Raw genomic sequence first — 22,933 nt, 5'->3', positions numbered from 1 at the left:
ACAAGGCACTGAACAGAATATATGAAAAGACATATACAGAAAGTTAATAATTCTGGGACTTGAAGGTTTGAAAAATGAAACAATATTACATATCAAAGATATGGCCCCTACAATATGGCCTAGGGGTAACAATAAAATCAAGGCTGTGCTGAAGAAATAAGGTGGCATCTAGGGATACCATTCAAACTGAACAAAAGGAGTCATAGAGTAAGTGTGCAGTCTCACAGAAATTTAATGTGCCCAAAGTACCAGTACTTAAGTATAGAGGGGGCATGTTTTGAATAGTGGCTTTTGGCTCATGTAGGTGAGTGGAATTTAACATACATACATACACACATACATACATACATACATAAATACGTACATACATGCATATGTACATACCTAGTCTTTGAAAGAGCTTTAATAGTTGGGGTGCCTGGGTGTTCAGTTGGTTGAGCATTTGACTTCAGCCTAGATCTTGTGGTTTGTGAATTTGAGCCCCATGTCAGGCTCTGTGCTGACAGATCAGAACCTGGAACCTGCTTTGGATTCTCTCTCCCTCTCTCTCTCTCTGCCCCTCCCCTGCTTGCACTCTCTCTCTCTCTCTCTCTCTCTCTCTCAAATAAACATTTTTTTTTAAAAAGATTTAATGGCAAACTTAGTGCCAGCCTATACTAAAAGTGACATGCTGAGGTTAAAACAAAACAAAACAAAACAAAAAAACCCTCTGGGTTCCCAACTTGCCACTAGCAGATAACAAAATGAGAAAACTGCCCAGGTACATAAAGGGCATGAGCTCAAATGCCTTCTTCAGAAGTATCTGAGGAGGAAGATGGGAAAGAAGAGAAGCCCATGCAGAGAAAAAAAGCCAAGAACCTTGGAAAACAATTGATTATGCAGCCATTCCCAGAGGCAAAACTGGGGCCAAATCAAGGAATATTCTGTGCTTCTAGAGCAGGGGGATCAAGCAGTTTTCCCAGAAGGATTTCAGAATTGCTAAGTACCAGTGACTCTTATGTATGTCCTGTTCTTATTTTTATTCTTTTTTTTAAATTTAAGTATAATTAACATACAGTGTTATGTCAGTTTCCACTGTACAATATAGTGGTTCAGTAATTCTATATATTACAAAGTGCTCATCAAGATAAGTGTACTCTTTTATATATATATATATATATACATATATATATATATATGTATATATATATATGTATATATATATATGTTTATTTTTGAGAGACAGAGAGTGAGAGCGAGGAGAGAGTCAGAAAGAGGGAGACATAGGATCTGAAGGAGGCTCCCCACAGTGAGCACAGAGCCCCACATGGGGCTTGCACTCATGAACTATGAGATCATGACCCCAGCTGAAGTCAAGAGTCGGCCACTTAACTGACTAAACCACCCAGGCACCCCGTGGGTAAGTGTACATACTCTTAATTCCTTTCACCTATTTCACGCATCCCTGACACCCCACCCACATACACAGACCTACTTTCCCTCTGGCAACTGCCAGTTTGTTCTTTGTATTTAAGAGTCTGTTTTTGTTTTGGTTATCTTTTTTGTTGTTGTTGTTCATTGGTTTCTTAAATGCCATATAAGAATGAAATCATATGGTATTTGTCTCTCTCTGACTGACTTGTTTCACTTAACGTTTATGCTCTCCAGATCCATCCATGTTGTTGCAAATGGCAAGAGTTCATTCTTTTTTATGGCTGAGTAATTTTCCATTTAATATACATACCATGTCTTTTTTATCATTTCATCTGGATGGACACATGGGTTACACTTACATATTTGACTATTAGAAATAATGGTACAATAAACATAGGGGTGCTTATATCTTTTTGAATTAGTGTTTTTGTTTTCTTTGGATAAATACCCAGTAGTAGAATTACTGGATCATACAGTAATCCCATTTTTAATTTTTGGAGGAACCTCCATACTGTTTTCCACAGTGGCTGTTCAGCTTGCATTCCCAAGTGCATGAGGGTTCGTTTTTCTCCACATCCACACCAACACTTTTTATTTCTTGTGTTTTTGATGTTAGCCATTCTGACAGATAGGAAGTGATATCTCATTGAAGTATTGATTTGCATTTCTCTGATAATTAGTGATGTTGAGCATCTTTTCATGTGTCTGATGTCCATCTGTGTGTCTTCTTGGAGAAATATCTGTTCATGTCTTCTCATTTTTAATTGGATTATTTGGGCATGGTTTTGGTGTTGAGTTTTAGAAGTTCTTTAAGTATTAACTCCTTATTGAATATATCATTCACAAATATCTTCTCCCATTCCGTAAGTTGTCTTTTGTTATATTGATGGTTTCCTTTGCTGTACAGATGTTTGTTTTCTTATTTTGGTGTAGTCCCAATAGTTTAATTTTGCTTTTGTTTCCCTTGCCACAGGAGTCATATATAAAAAAATGTTCCTACAGCTGATGTCAAAGAGATTACTGTCTGTGTTTTCTTCTAGAAATTTCATGGTTTCGGGTCTCACATTTAGGTCCTTAATCCATTTTGAGTTTTTGTGTATGGTGTAAGAAAGTGGTCCAGTTTCATTCTTTTGCATGTAGTTGTCCAGTTTTCTCAACTCCATTTGTTGAAGAGACCAACTTTTTCCCATTGTATATTCTTGTCATAGATTAATTGACCATAATAGCATAGGTTTTATTTCTGGGCTCTCTGTGTGCCTAATTTTGTGCCAGTACCATACTGTTTTGATGACTATAGTTTTATAGTATATCTTGAAATCTGGAATTGTGATTTCTTCAGTTTTATTCTTTTTCAAGATTGCTTTGGCTATTATGGGACTCTTGTGGTTCCCTGTAAGTTTTAGGATTATTTGATGTAGCTCTGTGAAAAATGCTACTGATATTTTGATAGGAATTGCATTAAACCTGTGGATTGCTTTTGATAATATGGACATGTTAACAATATTGGCTGTCCCAAACCAATATCTTTCCATTGGTTTGTGTCATGATCAATTTCTTTCATATTTTATAGTTTTAAGAGTACAGGTGTTTCACCTCCTTGGCTAAGTTTATTCTTGGGGCGCCTGAGTGGCTCAGTCAGTTAAGCCTCTGACTTCGGCTCAGGTCATGATCTCACAGTTTGTGGGTTCGAGCCCCGTGTCGGGCTCTGTGCTGACAGCTCAGAGCCTGGATCCTGCTTCGGATTCTGTGTCTCCTTTTCTCTCTGTTCCTCCCCTGCTCACGCTCTTTCTCTCTCTCTCAGAAATAAATAAAGATTAAAAAAAATTTTTTTAAGTTTATTCTTAGGTATTTTGGTCTTTTTAGTGCGATTGCAAATGGAATTGTTTTCTTACTTTCTCTTTCTGCTACTCCATTATTAGGGTATAGAAATACAATCAATATCTGTATATTAATTTTACATCCTGTGACTTTACTGAATTCATTTATCAGTTCTGGGAGTTTTTGGTGGAGTCTTTAGGGTTGTCTCTATATGGTATCATGTTATCTGAATATAATAAGTATTACTTCTTCCCTACCAATTTGGATGCCCTTTATTTCTTTTTCTTGACTAATTGCTGTGATTAGCACTTCCAGTACTATGTTGAATAAAAGTGGTGAGAGTGGACATCCTTGTTTTGTTCCCAATCTTGAAGGAAAATCTCAGTATTTCACCGTTTAGTATGATAATAGTTATGGATTTTTCATATATGGACTTTATTATTTTGATGTATGTTCCTCTAAACATACTTTGTTTCAGGTTTTTATCATGAATGTATGTTGTACTTTATCAAATGCTTTTTCTTCATTTATTGAAATGATTGTAAGACTTGTATCCTTTCTCTTGTTAATGTGATGTATCACATTGATTGATTTGCAATATTGAACCACCCTTGCATCCCAGGAATAAATCTAGCTTGATTGTGGTGAATGACTTTTTTAATCCATTGTTGGATTTGGTTTGCTAATATTTCACTGAGGTTTTTTTGTATCTAGGTTTATCAGAGAAATTGGCCTGTAGTTCCTTTTTTTCTTTTTTTTCAGTGTCTTTATCTGATTTTGGTATCAGGATAATGCTGGCCTCATAGAATGAATTTGGACACTTTCATTGATCTGGATTTTTTGGAATAGTTTGAGAAGACTAGGTATTAACTCTTCTTTAAATGTTTGGTACAGCTCACCTGTGAAGCTTTCTGGCCCTGGAATTATTTGTTGGGAGTTTTGGGGGGGTTATTTGTTTTTGTTTTTGTTTTTTGACCACCAATTCCATTTCATTGTTAGTAATCTTCTGTTTAAATTTTCTATTTTTTCCTGATTCAGTTTTGGAAGGTTATATGGTTCTGGAACTTAAACCGTATCTACTAGGTTTTCCAACTTGTTGGCATATAATTTTTCATAATATTTTCTTATCCTTTGTATTTCTGTGGTGTCAGCTATTATTTATCCTCTTTCATTTCTGATTTTATTTGAGTACCCTCCCTCTATCTGTCCTCCCCACCTCTTTTGATGAGTCTGGCTAAAGGTTTATCAATTTTGTTGATCTTTTCAAAGAACCAGTTTCTGGTTTCATTGATCTGTTCTGGTGTTTCTTTAGTTTCTATTTAATTTATTTCTCCTCTAATATATATTATTTCCTTCCTTCTACTGGCTTTGTTTTGTTTGTTCTTCCTTTTCTAATTCCTTTATATGTAAAGTTTGGGGTTTTTTGGAGATTTTTCTTGCTTCTTGAGGTAGGCCTCTATTGCATTAATCTCTTAGAACAGTTTTTTTCTTTATCACAAAGAGTTTTTGACTGCTGTGTTTTCATTTTTATTTGCCTCCATGTATATTTTTATTTCCTTTTTGATTTCTTTGTTGACCCATTCATTGTTGAGTAGCATGTTAATTAATCTCTATGTATTTGTGTTCTTTCCAGATTTTTTCTTATGGTTGATTTCTAGTTTCATAGTGTCATGGCCAAAAAAGACGTATGATGTGATTTCAATCTTTTTGAATTTGCTTGGACTTGTTTTGTGCTCTAACATGATTTATTCTGGAGAATCTTCCATGTGCACTTGAAGAGAATGTGTATTTCATGGTTTTTGTATAGAATGCTCTGAATTATCTGTTAGATGCATTTGGTCCAATGTATCATTCGAAGCCACTGTTTCCTTGTTGATTTTCTGTCTGGATGATACATCTATGTCTTGATGTAAGTTGGTGTTAACGTCCCCTACTATTGTATTACTATCGATTTTTTTTCCTTTGTGTCTGTTAATCATTGCTTTATGTACTTGGGTGCTCTTGTTGATTTTCTGTCTAGATGATCTATGCCTTGATGTAAGTTGGTGTTAAAGTTCCTTACTATTATTATATTACTATCAATTTTTTTCCTTTGTGTCTGTTAATAGTTGCTTTATGTACTTGAATGCTCTCATGTTGGGTACATAAGTGTTTATAATTGTTAAATCTTCTTGTTGGATTGTTCCCTTTACAGTTATGTAGTGTCCTTCTTTGTCTCTGGTTACAGTCTTTGTTTTAAAGCCTATATAGTCTGATATAATTATTCCTACCCCAGGTTTCTTTTCGTTTCCATTGTATGGTAAATGTTTTTCTATCCCTTCACTTTTTGTCTGGATGTGCCGTTAGATCTGCTTTTGCTTCTTTATCCATTCAGTCACCCAATGTCTTTTGATTGGGGCCTTTAGTGCATTCACAAAGTAATTATTGACAGGGACCCACTTACTGTCATTTTGTTACTTGCTTTATGGTTGTTTTTATAGTTCTTTTTTGTTTCTTTTTTCTCTTGCTCTGTTCCCTTATGGTTTGGTGGCTTTCTTTAGTGATAAGCTTGGATTCATCTTTTTTTTTTTTTTTTTGCATATCTATTACAGGTTTTTGATTTGTGGTTACCATTAGGTTTATATATAATATCCTGTGCATATACCAGTCTATATTAAGTTGATGGTCACTTAAGTTTGAACCCCTTCTAAAAGCACTAAATTTTTACTCTTCTCCACTACATTTTATACATGTGATGTCACACTTTACATCCTTTTATTTTGTGAATCCCTGGACTGATTTTTATAGATATTACTGATTTTACTGTGTTTGTGCTTTAACCTCTGCAGTAGTTTTACAAACGAAAAATCTATGGTTTTTAAATTATGTTTGTATTTACCTGTGAAATTTTTTCTTTTCCTAATTTTCTTACTCCTGATTGTTTTTTTGTTTCCACTCAACAAATTCCCCTTAATGTTTCTTGTAAGACCTGTTTAGTGGTGATGAATTCTTTTAACTTTTGTTCCTTGGTGAAATTCTTTATCCCTCCATCTATTCTGAATGACAACTTTGCTGGATAGAGTATTTTTGGTTGCAGGTTTTTTTCCTGTCAGCACTTTGAGTATATCATGCCACTCCCTTCTGACCTACAGAGTTTGTGCTGAAAAATCAGCTGATAGCCTTTTGATGTTCCCTTGTGTGTAATTGTTTTCTTTTGGTCTCTTGGTGCTTTAAAAAATTTTTTTTCAACGTTTTTTATTTATTTTTGGGACAGAGAGAGACAGAGCATGAACGGGGGAGGGGCAGAGAGAGAGGGAGACACAGAATCGGAAACAGGCTCCAGGCTCCGAGCCATCAGCCCAGAGCCCGATGCGGGGCTCGAACTCACGGACCACGAGATCGTGACCTGGCTGAAGTCGGACGCTTAACCGACTGCGCCACCCAGACGCCCCACTTGGTGCTTTTAAAATTCTCTCTTTATAACTACTTTTGGCATTTTAATTATTATGTGTCTTGGTGTGAACCTCCTTGAATTGATTTTTGTGGGGGGTTATCTATCATGCCTCTTGGATCTGGGTGTCTGTTTCCTTCCCCAGATTCTGCAAGGTTTCAGCTTTTATTTTTTCAAATAAATTTTCTCCTCCTTTTTCTCTCTCTTCTTCTTCTTTTGGGATCCCTATAATGTGAATGCTGTTATGTTTGATGATGTCATTGAATTCCCTTAACCTATTTTTATTTTTTATTCTTTTTTTTTTCTGTTCCATTTGGTGTTTTCTATTACTCTTTCTCCCAACTCACTAATCTATACTTCTGCTTCCTCTATCTATGATTTGTTCCCTTTTATGTATTTTTAATTCTAGTTATTGAGCTCTTAATCTTTGAATGGTTCTTTTTAAATATTTTCTGTCTCTTTTGTTGAAAGTCTGAGATCTTCTACTCTTTTCTCAAGTCCAGTAAGTATCTTTATGACCATTACTCTGAACTCTCTCTCTGGTAAATTGATTATAGCCATTTCTTTTAGCTCTTTTGCTGTGATTTTGTTCTGTTCTTTCATTTAGGACATATTCCTCTGTCTCCTCATTTTGTCTAACTCTCTGTGTGTGTTTCCATGTATTAGCCAAGTCAGCTGTGTCTCTTGATCTTGAAAGTAGTGACCTTATGAAGAAGAGGTACTGGGGTGTACTATAGTGCAATTTCCCCTTTCACCAGAACGAAGTGCTTCTGGGGTGTCTCCTCTGTGTGTTGGGTGTGCCCTACTCTTGTGATTGAACCCTGTTTGCCTTTAGTCCAGTAAGCTGCAGTGGCCCATTTTGCCTATTGTGGGAAGGGTTTGGAACCAGTGCTGTTAAGAGGCCAGTCTGGGGCTGTCTTGGTATTGTAGTTAAGTCAAACTGGATGAGTGCCCTCAGACCATTTGCCAGGACTGAAGTCACACCAAACTGCAGAGTGTTCTTCCTGAGTTGTCCTCTGAGAGGCTTTCATTGTTGGGTGGGTCCTGCAGTTAGACCAGATGTCTAGCTCCAGTCCATCTGTTTGGGTTTCAGTCCAACTGGTGTGTGTGGTTATCTTCCTCTCTTCCCAAGGTAGGAGTTAATTTCGAGTAGTGCTTGTCACTGTCAAGGCTATTTGCAGAATATGTGTCAGTCACCACGTTAGAGGCACTCCTGCTGAGTGGGGCAGGTTGGATGGGGCATTCCACAGGAGAATGTGGGAGGTTGGAGGGTGGGGTGTTAGCAAGCTAGGTGCAGAGTGTTTGAGCTGATTCTTTGAGATACCCATGTATCTATGCTGGCCAGGTGAATGGTAGTAGAAAGAAATGGTGTCCACCAGTTCTTGCATTCTTGGAGAGGTCTCTTAACAATTCCTGCCCTTCCCCCCCCCCCCACAGTGTATGTTCTGAGATTAGTAAAATATCTCCTTCCCATATACTCCAGGCTCTTTTCAAACCGCTGCTTCAGTGCTGTATCTCAGTGAGGTTGTTTTTATACTGGATCTTTAAGGTGGGGACTCCATTTCTTGTAACCCTCTGGCTCTCCCAGAGCAGAGCCCACTGATTTTTAAAGTTTCCCAAGTTAAGTATGCTGATTTTAAAAACTTGTGAAGGTAAGTCCCTCTGGGTTTCAAAAGCCAGATGTCATGGGGACTCATCTTCCAAGTGCCAGTCCACCTTGTGTGGGGTCCCTGGTATGGGGTCTGTTCCTCTCCTTTCTCTATGCTTGTGTTGTCCTCCTCCCTTTTGTGGTTAGTCTCACTGGGTGTTTAGATCCCACTCATATCTTCCCCTTCTACCCTTTTCCATGTGGCCTCCTCTCTACAATTAACTGTATAGGGTATATTCTACTAGTCTTTGGGTTGTTTTCTGGGTTAGTTGCACTGATGTGAATGTTATCTAGATGTATCCATGGGATGAGGTGAGCTTAGGATCCTCTTCCTCTGCCATCTTCCCATGCTTCTCTTTGCACTTCTTTTTTTTTCCCAAATGGGAGCATTTATTGTCATTATTCTATCTCTCTTCCAATAATGTATGATTAGAAGAGGTTAATAATTTGTTTGTGGTTCATAGGAGTAATTCAGGAGGAATTGTATCTAGACTTATATTTTAAGTATGATGCTGTGATTGAATGAAGCTTTAGGACGGCTTGAATGGTAGTAAGCTTATTTTATATTTGAGAAAGATATGAATATTTATGGCTAAAAAGGTGGACTGTGGTAGAATGAATGATTGACCTCAACACATTACCCTTCCCTGAATTCATGCCTTTTCCCTTTTCCAATTTTTTAGGTTTTTTTTCTATTAGAGGTGGAGTGTACTTCTCTGCCCCTTGACTTTGAGCTTGCTCAAGTCATGTCTCCTTATAGAGACATGATAGAGATCTATCCAATTGGATAGAGATCTATCCAATGATAGATCAACTTACAGGTAAAACACTCAATCCCCTTGCCCCAAAGTGGAAAAACTCTTAACAACCATCTCAACTGGACTCCCTGCAGGATCTGCTGAGCATAATTAGGACTGTAATGCAACTCAACTTCTCCTTTTTCCAATCCTGTTTCTTTACCCTCTTTTCCTCAGATGTTGCTCCCAATAGTACCCTCTAATGGAGATCTTACACATACACTTCCATCACAGGGTGTTCCTTCTGGAGAACCTAAACTGTGAAAAGCAACAGTAGAGAACAAAGAAATAGTAAATACTGAGAAAACATTAAGCATAGAATTCTGTACTCATCTAAATGACCATTCAAAAAAATCATTATACATGATAATACATGATAAAATTGAAGGAAAAAATTAATTAAAAATGTATATATTCTTCTAGAGGGAGAAAATTAAAAAACCTATCCAATTCTGTAGAATACAGGAAAGGAGTACAAAAGGATTCCAGGGAGGAAAAAGCATTTTAAAAGAAAGAACAAAATTAAATGGTAGAAAGAAATTCAAACATGTGAGTTATCACAATAAATTTATAAGCGAATGCCATCTTTTAGTTAAAATATTTTCAGATTGCTCTGAAAGTAACAGACACATCTAAAACTTAAGGGTACAGAAGGGGTGAAACCAAAGAGGAGAAAACTGAACAAATACTAACCAAAGGAAAGCTGATATATCATTATTGATAAAAAAAATTAATATTTATTTTTAAAATAAAAACAACTATTTAGAGAATAGAGGGTTCCTACATAATTATTTAAAGCAAGAAAAATTCATTTAAAGCAAGAAAATTTGATATAATTTCAAAATATACACAACTAAAAATAACTTCATATAGAAATGTACAAATTCACAAATGTAGTGAGATACTTTAATCTCATTCTTTTTAAGGTTAATATTTGTGTTGGGGCACCTGCGTGGCTCAGTTGGTTGGGTGTCCGACTTAGGCTCAGGTCGTGATCTTGCAGTCCATGAGTTCAAGCCCCGCATCAGGCCCTGTGCTGGCAGCTCAGAGCCTGGAGCCTGCTTTGGATTCTGTGTCTCCCTCTCCCTCTGCCCCTCCCCCGCTCCTGCTCTGTGTCTCTTACTCTCAAAAATGAATAAATGTTAAAAAGAAATTTTTTAAAGATTAATATTTGTGTTTATTAATGGAGCTAGGAGGCAAAAATGTTAGTAAGGATGTAAAAATTTGACATAATTAATAACTTGATATGGTGGACATAAAATGACTGCTTCCAAAAATCAGAGAATATATAATTAGAAATTTTACATTGATATAATCCTACTTGTCTATTTTTGCTTTTGTTGCCTGTGCTTTTGGTTTCATATCCAAGAAAACACTGTAAAAACCAATGTCAGGAATATCTGTTAATATGTTTTCTTCTAGGAGTTTTATGGTTTCAGATCTTAAGTTTTAGTGTTAAATCCATTTTGAGTTTTTTTTGTGTGTGTACAGGGTGAAACAAAGGTCCAATTTCATTCTTTTTCATGTGAATATCCAGTTTTCACAACACAGTTAATTGAAGAGATTATCCTGTCCCAATTGTGTATTTTTAGCACCCTTTTCATATTTATATCTATGTGGATTTATTTCCAGACTCTCTATTCTGTTCTGTTGGTCTATATATCTGTTTTTACGCCAGTACCATACTGTTTTGATTACTGTAGCTAAAAACCAACTAAATGAAAAAGTAAAGTATGAGATGTGAGAATATATTTACCAACCATGTGTCTGATAAAGGGTTAATATCTAAAATATATAAGAAACTCCTATGAATCAGTTGCATAGAAACCCAAATAACCTGATTTTTTTTTAATGGACAGAGGAACTGATAAGACATTTCTATAAAGAAGACACACAAATGACAAACAAGTACATGAAAAGTTGTTTAATGTCACTAATCATCAGGGAACTACAAATCAAAACCACTATGAGATATCACACCTGTTATGATGGAACCTATCAAAAACCAACCAACAAAAGAAAATGTAATAAATATTGGTGAGAATGTGGATAAAAGGGAACTCTTGTACATGGTTAATGAAAATGTAAATTTGTCACAATGGAAAAAAATACAGACGTTACTCAAAAAACTAAGAATAGAACAAACATATGATTCAAGAATCCTACTTCTGGGCATATCCAAAGGAATTAAAACCAGGTCTTGAAGAGATATCTGCATTCCCATGTTAAGTGCAGCATTATTTACAATAGCCAAGACATGGAGGCAACTTAAATGTCCATTGAAGTACAAATGAATAAAGGAAATGTGGTACATACATACAATGAAATATTAACCATGAGAAAGAAGAAAATTCTTTTTGCAACAATATGGATGAACCTGGAGTAAATTATGCTAAGTGAAGTAAACCAGACACAGAGAGCAAATACTGTATTATACCACTCATATGTTGAATCTAAAGTGGTCAAACTCATAGAAACAAAGAGTGAAGTAGTCCAGGGTTTGGAGGAGGAAAACAGGTATTAGTCAAAGGGTGCAAAGGTTAGGTTATACAAGATAAATAATTCCTGGAGATCTACTGTACAACATAGTGACAATGGTTAAAAATACTGTATTGTATACCTAAAAATTTGCTAAGAGAGTAGATCTTAAGTGTTCTTATCACAGAAAATGATAATGAATTACAAGTAGGGGGTGCCTGGCTGGCTTAGAAGAGCATGCACCTCTTGATCTTGGGGTTGTGAGTTTGAGCCCCACATTGTGTGCAGAGATTACTAAAAAAGAAAAGAAATGAGAATATAAATTGGTGCACCCACTATGGAAAACAGTATGGAGGTTCCTCAAAAAATTTTAAAATAGAACTACCATATGGTCTAGCAATTCCACTTCTGGTATTTATATAAAGAAAACATCTGGTATTTATATAAAGAAAACAAAATCACTGTCTGGAAAAGATATCTACACCCCCATGTTCTTTGCAGCATTATTTACAACAGCCAAGACATGAAACAACCTAGTTATCAATTGACAAATGAACAGATAAAGAAAATGTGGTGTTTATATACAATGGAATATTATTCAGCCATTGAACAGAAAGAAATTTTGCCATTTGCAAAAATATGGACAGACCTTGAGGGTGTTATGTACAGCATGGTAACTATAGTTAATAATACTGTATTGTATGTATATTTGAAAGTTGCTAAGAGAAAAAAATTATGAAAATTGTCACCACAACAAAATTGTAACTATGTCTGGTGATGTATGTCAACTTATTGTAATCAATCATTGTGGTGTGTGTGTGTGTATACACATCAGAATGATTATGTATAAATATACAATATATATACACATATTATAATGTATGTCTAAAACTAATATGATACTAGATGTGAGTTATATATCAGTAAAATAATATTTTTAAAGCATGTAGGAAATAAAAAGTTACAAACCAAAAGTACAATAATACTGGCTTTTATATTTACCTATTTGATTACCTTTTCCAGAGTTGTTACTATGGATTTGAGTTACTGTCTAGTGTCCTATCCTTTCAACCTGAAAGACTCATTTAGCATTTCTTTTAAAGCAGAAATATTAGTGACAAACTCCCCCAGCTTTTGTTGATATGGGAGTGCCTTAATTCTTGTTAATTTTTACATTTTTTTAATGTTTATTTTATTTCTGAAAGAGAGCATGAGCAGAGGAGGAGAGAGAGGGAGACACAGAATTGGAAGCAGGCTCCAGACTCTGAGCTGTCAGCACAGAGCCCTAGGCAAGGCTTGAACTCACAAGCCATGAGATCATGACCTGAGCCGAAGTCACACGCTCAACCAACTGAACCACCTGGCATCCCCTTGTTCATTTTTTTAAAGGATGGTTTTGCTTGTTACTGAATTATAGTGGACAGTATTTTCTATGTACTGATGTATGTAGTTTCTGATGCGAAACTGACTGCTAATCTTACTGAAGAACTTTTGTATATGATGAGTCTTTTCGTGTTCCATTTGAGTTCTTGCTTTGTCTTTTTCTTTTGGCAGTTTGATTTATAATATGCTTTGGTGTTTATCTCTTTTGAGTTTATCCTTCTTGGAGCTTGTTAAGCATTTGGATGTGTAGATTCATGCCTTTCATCATATTTGGGAAATGTTTGGGAATTATTTCTTCAAATATTCTTTCCAATCTTTTCATTCCTCTGTGATTCCCATAATGTGTATATTGGTGCACTTGAAGATGCCAAAATTCTTTCTGATTCAGAATTTCTCTTTGGTTCCTTTTTATAATTTCTGTCTCTATATTCTCATTTTGTTTATACATCATTTTCTTAGTTTCCTTTATTCTTTGTCCATGGGTCCTTTTAGCTCTTTGAGCACATTTAAGAAAGTTGTTTAAAAATATTTGTCTAGTAAGTCCAATTTCTGTTTTTTTCTCAGGGGTTATTCCTATCAATTTATTTTTATGAATGTCCATATTTCCTGTTTCTTTGTATGCCTTTTAATTTTTTTCTGGAAATTGGAAATTTTAAATATTATAATGCAATTCTGGGAATTAGATTCTCCTCCTTCATCAAGGGTTATTGCTGTTGATTTTTTGAGGGCTGCAGTCATCACTTTCTTTAGCGACCTATTCAAGCTTTTTTTTTTTTCTTTTTGCAAAGACTGTATTCCTCGTCATTTGTGGTCAGTCATTGTCTTTCTGTTCCATTATCTCAGTGGCCAGCTAATGACTTCACAGATTTTCTTAAACACAAAAATTTAGTTGTCCTTTTCTTTATTGACCAGTCCCCTGGATGCTATAAGTTTTGCATTAGATTTAGAGTTTGAAATAGTTGATCTTGCAAGTGATGAATCACTACATTCTACCCCTGAAACCATTATTACACTATATATTAACTAACTTGGATTTAAATAAAATTAAAAAATAAAAATTTTCTGTGAAAGGAGGAAAAAAAGAAATAGTTGATCTCCATCTTTGACAGTTTATATTTATTTCAATGGAGAGAACAGTTCTGTAAGTACTCTATTCCACCATTTTCCTTAATGTCACTTCTCCCTTCTCTTTTGCTATATACTTTCTCTGATATTAATCTTATTTTTATTTTATCCTTTTAAGTTACAAAATATTTTTGTTTCCTGTGGCTTGGAAAGAGCAAGAATAGGTCAATGATATAGAAAAATAATGCCACTTTTAAAAATGATTGTCATTTCCTACCTTAACAACCTACTAATACAATGTTTAAGCTATGCAAGTTATCTCACCACCTCCAGTTGCACTGATTACATTGTAAATAAATTACTTTCCTTAATATGATAAAGCCAAGTGGTAACATTGGATCTCATTTCATTACTTAAAGCCATCAATATGCTATTTAAAAGTCATATTGATATTTAATCAATTTTTCTATTCCTTTTTTTTAATTTCAGAGTCACCGTCATTCAGTTAGCACAAGGAATGAAACTGTAAATCTTACTGATGCTGAGGGTAAGTTATTTGTATATGTACTGTTTTGATTTTCAAATATTCATTGAAATTGAGAATAAGAACTCACCTAAAATAATTATGATCAGGACTTTCCTTCAAAATATAAATTATACTATTGGCACAAAAAATTATACTATTGGCACAAAAAATGTATGGAATTTTAATATTAATGGGAAATTAAGCAAAGGAAATTAAAATCCTTTATAATATTTATTTTACATGATTATATTATTACTAAACCATCTATTATGTTTATGTTTGTTTACAAATGTTTTGTCTACCCTGTAAATCTACCTAGTGAAGAGATTTTTCTGATCCAAAAAGATGTTCACTGATATCATTATGAAGACATGTTTGACATATCAGTAAACCCAAAGGAGATAATCAAAATATTTAACAACTCGTACATGCATAAGCATGGAACAAGCAAATTAGACAATACCATTGGGTCAGAGTTCTGGTGAACCCTACTATACTTTATTGGGATGAAAGGAAATGGAGATTTCTAAGGGAATCAGATAACTAAGGCAATGAATGTAAGGTGGACATTTGAACATCTTGAGGCAAAATTTTTATAAATTAATACAGAAATGTTTTAATATTTAACAATTGTAACAGTCATAATTGTGTAGTGATTGAATAGCCATCCAGAGGAGATGGCAGTAATCTAACTAAAATGAAGAGAAAATAAGATAACTAGAACACTTGACAGGAATGATGAACAAACAAGCACACTTTTTTGTAACATGGAAAAAGTTCTCCAACACCCAACTTATGGGATATCAGATGACAGTGTACTTGAGAAGTATGTTTTTAGAACAAAGCCCCCAAAAGGGAAATTTTGCTTATTTGAATAGTTGACTATAGTGAAATAAAGATAATTAGAAATTAGTGCCTTAGGCATATATGTTTTGTATTTATATATGTATACATATGTATATGTATTTATACACTTGTTCTATACATTAATACCAATTCTAAAAACATATATGGGGGTACAAGAAGCTATTTTGTAATATAGGATGTCGGTTTCAGGAATTAATACTTTAAATGTCAGGAAAGTTTGGGATGCCTGGGTGGCTCAGTTGGTTGAGCATCTGACTTTGGCTTGGGTCATGATCTCCTGGTTCACAGGTTCAAGCTCTGTATCAGGCTTTGTGCTTACAGCTCAGAGCCTGAAGCCTCCCTCTCTGTCTGCCCCTCCCCAATTCACTCTCTCTCTCTCTCTTTCTGTCTCTCTCAAAAATGATATTTAAAAATATTTTTTAAAATAAATGTCAGAAAAATTTTTATCAAGTAATAGAAAATATTTCTGAGGGGATAAACTATATCTCACCCCTGCCTTGCTACTAGTTCTGTGACCTTAGGTAATCATTTGTCTTGCAAAAGCCTTAATTTTCCCATTTTCAAAATGAAAGCATAGAACTAGATACTAAGAATAAAGTTTTCAGAACTTTCCTTGTCATTGCCTGACATTGCCTTATTCAATCATCATAGTTTTGTAAACACTTCCCATACATTTATTTGATCTTCATACAGCACTGTATAGTTCACACTGATCCAGTCACCTCTGAAAGGTGAAGAACATTTATAAGCAGCATCAAATCAAATATGGGATTGGAAAGAACATCTATAGCATACCTTTTTAAAAATAAGTAAATGCTTAGAGAGAAAACAGGACTTAGTTCCTTTTTGCTCACTTCTATCTTGCTCTTGGGCTTTCTCATTTTTATAATGGGAGAAATGATTTTAAGATGACTGGGTTTCCTATTTCTAAGTCTATATTCCTAAATTTATATCTGAATAGAGCTTTAAAAAATTAAGATTCCTAAATACATATTTTAAATGGTTTTGTTATACTTTAAAAACAAACAAGGAAAAAAAGACCAAAACAAAACAAAAACCAGACTCTTAAACATAGAGAACAAGCTGGTGGTTACCAGGAGGGAGGTGGGTGGGGGAATGGGTGAAATAGGTGAAGGGGATTGACAGTATACTTACTGTGACGAGCACTGAATAATACATAGAATTGTTGAATCACTAAATTGTACACCTGAAACTAATATTGATGTTAATTATATTGGAATTTAAAAATACATACATAAGAAAAAATGGTTATGTTATATTTTGCAAACTGAAAATCAGTTTACTCATGCAGACCAGTCTTATCTAATTAACCCAATCTATTATAAATACTTTATATGAGGGAGGGAGCTAAGATGGTGGCATAGCAGGAGGACGCTAGGCTTGCCTAATCCCTTGAACACAGCTAGATAACTATCAAATCATTTTGGTTTTTTACATTTTTATATATTTTTTTAATGTTTTTATCTTTTGAGAGAGAGAGACAGAGTGTTAGTGGGGGAGGGGCAGAGAGAGAGAGAGAGAGGGAGACAAAGAATCTGAAGCAAGCTCCAGGCTCCGAGCTGTCAGCACAGAGCCCAATGTGGGTCTCGAACTCACAAGCTGTGAAATCATGACCTGAAGTCAGGTGCTTAACTGACTGAGCCACCCAGGCACCCCTACATTTTTTTAAATGTTTATCTATTTTTGAAGGAGACAGGGCGTGAGCTGGGGAGGTGCAGAGAGAGAGGGAGACACAGAACCTTAAGTGGGCTCTGGGCTCTGAGCTGTCAGCACAGAGCCCAATGTGGGCTTGAACCCATGGGCTGTGAGATCATGACCTGAGCCGAAGTCAGATGCTTAACTGGTTGAGCCACCCAGGCGCCCCCAAATCATTTTGAATACCCAAGAAATCCACCTGAGGACTGACAGACTAAACTGTACAACTAAAGGGACAGGAGAGGCCACACTGAGGAAGTTAGGAAGTGCAGAGATATAGTTTGGGGGAGAAACGGATCATAGGTGCTGAGGAAGGGAGGGAGCCCTGGTTGTGGAGAAAGGTGAGAGAGAGTAGAGCACACTTCCCCATTGCCATTGGTTGGGAAAATGAGAGGGGCTGATTTTCATGACTTTGCAACCAGCAGGGCTCAAAGACTGGAGTTTTGGAGGTCAGTGGGCTTGGCTGAGATAGAGACCTGAGGGTGCTACCCTCCTACTCCTGGAGAGAAGGCAGACAAGCAACTCCAGGGCAAATGATGTGATCTGAGGATCACCTAAGGCACATGAGGAGAGACTGGTTGCTCTACTTGGAGCACAACTGTGAGAGGTGGCATTCACAGAGTTTCCTCTCCAAAGATAAGAGAACCAGTGGGTGCATTTTTCTCCCCCACGCCTTAGCATAGGCACAGAGACACCTGCTGAAGGCAGCAACCCGGACATAGGCTGTTGAGCCTGCTTGTTCCAATTCCCACACACTTGTACTCTGGTGTGACAGCCTTCTTGGTCAAACATGCACCAGTCCCAGCACAGCCAGACCCACTCCCAGAAGACCAGCGCACATCCCTACTGGTCCCTAAAGTTTGGAGTTTTAAAAGTTAGCAGGCTTGACTGAGATAGAGCCCAAAGTGTACTGTGATGCTCCAGGCAGACAAGCAACACAGTGATGACAACATGAAAACAGCAATCCGAAAAACACCTGGGACATGGGAGGGGGAAATCATTCACTCTTCTAGGAGTGCTTCCCTGAGAACAGCAAGAACGATGTTCCAACTCTAGGGACAAAGGATCTGGCTGGTGTCATTCCCCTCTTCCCCACCTTGGCATAAACCAACTTCAGTAAACAGCACCACACCAAAACTGGCTGAATAACCTGATTACATCAAGTCACATCCGCCTGCACTCTGTTGGTACTGCTTTCCTTGGGCAAGTGTCCCTAAGGACCAGGGCAGTGGGCCCCTTCCCCAGAAGACTAGAAGAAACACTTGCATGCACCATGTCTACCAACCATACAGATCTGCTAGTCTTCTGTTATAATGGAAGTAGCATCAGGTCTCATTTAACAAGCAGATCAGAGCACACCTAGTTAAAACTCATTATACTCTGGCCGAGGTCCAAACACTACCCACTGCAGGCAAGGAGAACCTCTGCAGGTGAATGACCTGTAGGATAGAGCAGCAAAAACACAGCAGAAGAGAGCATGAAGCACACACCACAGACACTACCTGAAGCACCAGGCCCTGGACACAATATGACTTCTTCTTCATAAAGCCATTACTCTAAGGAGCAGGAACAAAACTGGATTTTCTACCACATGGAAAAATACAGAGACTTAGACAAAAAGCCAAGATGGAGGAATTCATTCCAAAGAAAGAACAAGAAAGAACCAGAGATATAATTGAAACAGATATAGGTGATATCCCTGATGGAGAATTTAAAACAACAATTGTAAAGATACTTGTTGGGTTTGAGAAAAGCATAGAAAACATCAGGAAGACTCGTGCCACAGAGATAAGAGTAATAAAACAATCAGACAGAGGAAGCTGGTCTCAGAAGATAGCAGCCTAGGAGGATGCTGGGCTCACCGCATCCTGCTGATCACTTAGATTCCACCTACACCTGCCTAAATAACCCAGAAAACTGCCAGAAGACTAGCAGAACGGATTCTCTGGAGCCAAGCACAGACGAGAGGTGAGAGGCCCACAGAAGAGGGTAGGAAGGGTGGAGAGGTGGTGCGTGCTACACAGACTGGCAGGAGGGAGCCGGGGCAGAAGGCCAGCCATGGGCCAAGCAGAGGCCCCAAGTCTGGTTGGCAAAAGCAGAGGGGCCAGACGGAGTGTGTTCACACAGCAAGCGGGACTTAACATCTGGAAGGTTATAAGTTAACAGCTCTGCTCGGAGAGCGAGAAGGCTGGAGGACAATAGGAGGGAGAGTTGTTGAGCCCCGGACGACAGAGCTCAGCTTGGCGGGGAACAAAGGCGGGACTTAACATCTGGAAGGTTATAAGTTAACAGCTCTGCTCGGAGAGCGAGAAGGCTGGAGGACAATAGGAGGGAGAGTTGTTGAGCCCCCCGGACGACAGAGCTCAGCTTGGCGGGGAACAAAGGCGCTCGCCAGCGCCATCTCCCTCGCCCATCCCCCAGTCAAATTCCCAAAGGGAACCAGTTCCTGCCAGGGAACTTGATTGCACCACGCAAACACCCAAGGCTGTGTTTCTGTGGATCCATCCCTCTGGCGGTGGGTCTGACTCCCTCCTGATGCCACAGGGCCCCTCATGAAGCAGATCACCAAAGGAAAAACGAGCTGAGCATGCCCCTCCCACCCCTGTGCACCTTGCCGATCCACCCCAGCTAATACACCAGATCCCCAGCACCACAAGCCTGGCAGTGTGCAAGTAGCCCAGATGGGCCACACCACCCCACAGTGAATCCTGCCCCTAGGAGAGGGGAAGAGAAGGTACACACCAGTCTGACTGTGTCCCAGCATTGGGCTGGGGGCAGACATCAGGTCTGACTGCGGCCCTGCCCACCAATGCAAGTTATTCAAGACAGCACAAGGGAAGTGCTCTGCAGTTCCACACCACTCCAGGGACTATCCAAAATGATGAAACAGAAGAATTCCCCTCAAAAGAATCTCCAGGAAATAACAACAGCTAATGAACTGATCAAAAAGGATTTAAACAATATAACAGACAGTGAATTTAGAATAATAGTCATAAAATTAATCGATGGGCTTGAAAACAGTATAGAGAACAGTAGAGAATCTATTGCTACAGAGATCAAGGGACTAAGGAACAGCCAGGAGGAGCTAAGAAATGCTATAAATGAGCTGTAAAATAAAATGGAGACAACCACAGCTCAGATTGAAGACACAGAGGAGAGAATAGGTGAACTAGAAGATAAAATTATGGAAAAAGAGGAAGCTGAGAAAAAGACAAAAAATCCAGGAGTATGAGGGGAAAATTAGAGAACTAAGTGATGCACTAAAGAGAAATAATCTACGCATAATTGGTATTCCAGAGGAGGAAATGAGAGGGAAAGGTGCTGAAGGTGTACTTGAAGAAATCATAGCTGAGAACTTCCCTGATCTGGGGAAGGAAAAAGGCATTGAAAGCCAAGAGGCACAGAGAACTCCCTTCAGACTTAACTTGAATCGATCTTCTGCACAACATATCGTAGTGAAACTGGCAAAATACAAGTATAAGAGAAAATTCTGAAAGCAGCTAGGGATAAACGTGCTCTAACATATAAAGGGAGGCCGATAGGACTCGTGACAGATCTCTCTACTGAAACTTGGCAGGCCAGAAAGGGATGGCAGGAAATCTTCAATGTGATGAACAGAAAAAAATATGCAGCCGAGAATCCTTTATCCAGCAAATCTGTCATTTAAAATAGAAGGAGAGATAAAGGTCTTCCCAAACAAACACTGAAGGAATTCATCACCACTAAACTAGCCCTACAAGAGATCCTAAGGGGGATCCTGTGAGACAAAGTACCAGAGACATCGCTACAAGCATGAAACCTACAGACATCACAATGACTCTAAGCCCGTATCTTTCTATAATAGCACTGAATGTAAATGGACTAAATGCGCCAACCAAAAGACATAGGGTATCAGAATGAATAAAAAAACAAGACCCATCTATTTGCTGTCTGCAAGAGACTCATTTTAGACCTGAGGACACTTTCAGATTGAAAGTGAGGGGATGGAGAACTATTTATTATGCTACTGGAAGTCAAAAGAAAGCTGGAGTAGCCATACTTATATCAGACAAACTAGACTTTAAATTAAAGGCTGTAACAAGAGATGAAGAAGGGCATTATATAATAATTACAGGGTCTATCCATTAGGAAGAGCTAACAATTATAAATGTCTATGCGCCGAATATGGGAGCCCCCAAATACATAAAACAATTACAAACATAAGCAACCTTATTGATAAGAATGTGGTAATAGCAGGGGACTTTAACACTCCACTTACAGAAATGGATAGATCATCTAGACACACGGTCAATAAAGAAACAAGGGCCCTGAATGATACATTGGATCAGATGGGCTTGACAGACATATTTAGAACTCTGCATCCCAAAACAACAGAATATACTTTCTTCTCGAGTGCACATGGAACATTCTCCAAGATAGATCACATACTGGGTCACAAAACAGCCCTTCATAAGTATACAAGAATTGAGATCATACCATGCATACTTTCGGACCACAATGCTATGAAGCTTGAAATCAACCACAGGAAAAAGTCTGGAAAACCTCCAAAAGCATGAGGTTAAAGAACACCCTACTAGGAATGAATGGGTCAACAGGCAATTAGAGAAGAAATTAAAAAATATATGGAAACAAACGAAAATGAAAATACAACAATCCAAACGCTTTGGGATGCAGCGAAGGCAGTCCTGAGAGGAAAATACATTGCAATCCAGGCCTATCTCAAGAAACAAGAAAAATCCCAAATATAATATCTAACAGCACACCTAAAGGAAATAGAAACAGAACAGCAAAGACACCCCAAAGCCAGCAGAAGAAGAGAAATAATAAAGATCAGAGCAGAAATAAACAATACAGAATCTAAAAGAACTGTAGAGCAGATCAATGAAACCAAGAGTTGGTTTTTTAAAAAAAATAAACAAAATTGATAAATCTCTAGCCAGGCTTCTCAAAAAGAAAAGGGAAATGACTCAAATAGACAAAATCATGAATGAAAATGGAATTATTACAACCAGTCCCTCAGAGATACAAGCAATTATCAGGGAATAGTATGAAAATTATATGCCAACAAACTGGACAACCTGGAAAAAATGGACAAATTCCTAACCACCCACACACTTCCAAAACTCAATCAGGAGGAAATAGAAAGCTTGAACAGACTCATAACCAGTGAAGAAATTGAATCAGTTATCAAAAATCTCCCAACATATAAGAGCCCAGGACCAGATGGCTTCCCAGGGGAGTTCTACCAGACGTTTAAAGCAGAGATAATACCTATCCTTCTCAAGCTATTCCAAGAAATAGAAAGGGAAGGAAAACTTCCAGACTCATTCTATGAAGCCAGTATTACTTTAATTCCCAAGCCACACAGAGACCCAGTAAAAAAAGAGAACTACAGGCCAATACCCCTGATGAATATGGATGCAAAAATTCTCAATAAGATACTAGCAAATCAATTCAACAGCATATAAAAAGAATCATTCACCATGATCAAGTGGGATTCATTCCTGGGATGCAGGGCTGGTTTAACATTCACAAATCAATCAACGTGATACATCACATTAATAAAAGAAAAGATAAGAACCATATGTTCCTCTCAATCCATGCAGAAAAGGTATTTGACAAAATTCAGCACCCTTTCTTAATAAAAACCCTTGAGAAAGTCGGGATAGAAGGAACATTCTTAAATATCACAAAAGCCATTTATGATAAGCCCACAGCTAACATCATCCTCAATGGGGAAAAACTGAGAGCTTTTTCCCTGAGATCAGGAACATGACAGGGATGTCCACTCT

The 22,933-nt window shown here is 37.4% G+C and overlaps 1 protein-coding gene and 1 long non-coding RNA gene across 13 annotated transcripts in view; one reads left to right on the top strand and one right to left on the bottom strand.

Annotated features, from left to right (window-relative positions):
• Positions 1 to 22,933, top strand: part of C2CD6 (C2 calcium dependent domain containing 6) — a 178,648-nt gene that overhangs the window by 114,466 nt on the left and 41,249 nt on the right. For all 12 annotated transcript variants that reach the window (XM_045034280.1, XM_023259603.2, XM_023259602.2 and 9 more), the window contains one exon: positions 14,522 to 14,579. In XM_045034280.1, coding sequence (XP_044890215.1) covers positions 14,522 to 14,579 — 58 coding nt within the window. The remainder of the gene's footprint in view (positions 1 to 14,521; positions 14,580 to 22,933) is intronic.
• Positions 8,855 to 22,933, bottom strand: part of LOC109502813 — a 35,493-nt gene continuing 21,414 nt past the window's right edge. Inside the window, exon 2 of the long non-coding RNA XR_002161670.3 lies at positions 8,855 to 9,364. This is a non-coding gene — a long non-coding RNA (uncharacterized LOC109502813). The remainder of the gene's footprint in view (positions 9,365 to 22,933) is intronic.

Source organism: Felis catus, chromosome C1, assembly GCF_018350175.1.
Source record: "Felis catus isolate Fca126 chromosome C1, F.catus_Fca126_mat1.0, whole genome shotgun sequence".
NCBI lineage: Eukaryota > Metazoa > Chordata > Mammalia > Carnivora > Felidae > Felis > Felis catus.
The sequence above is the reverse complement of the archived record's forward strand: the minus strand, read 5'-3'. Positions and strand labels throughout refer to the sequence as shown.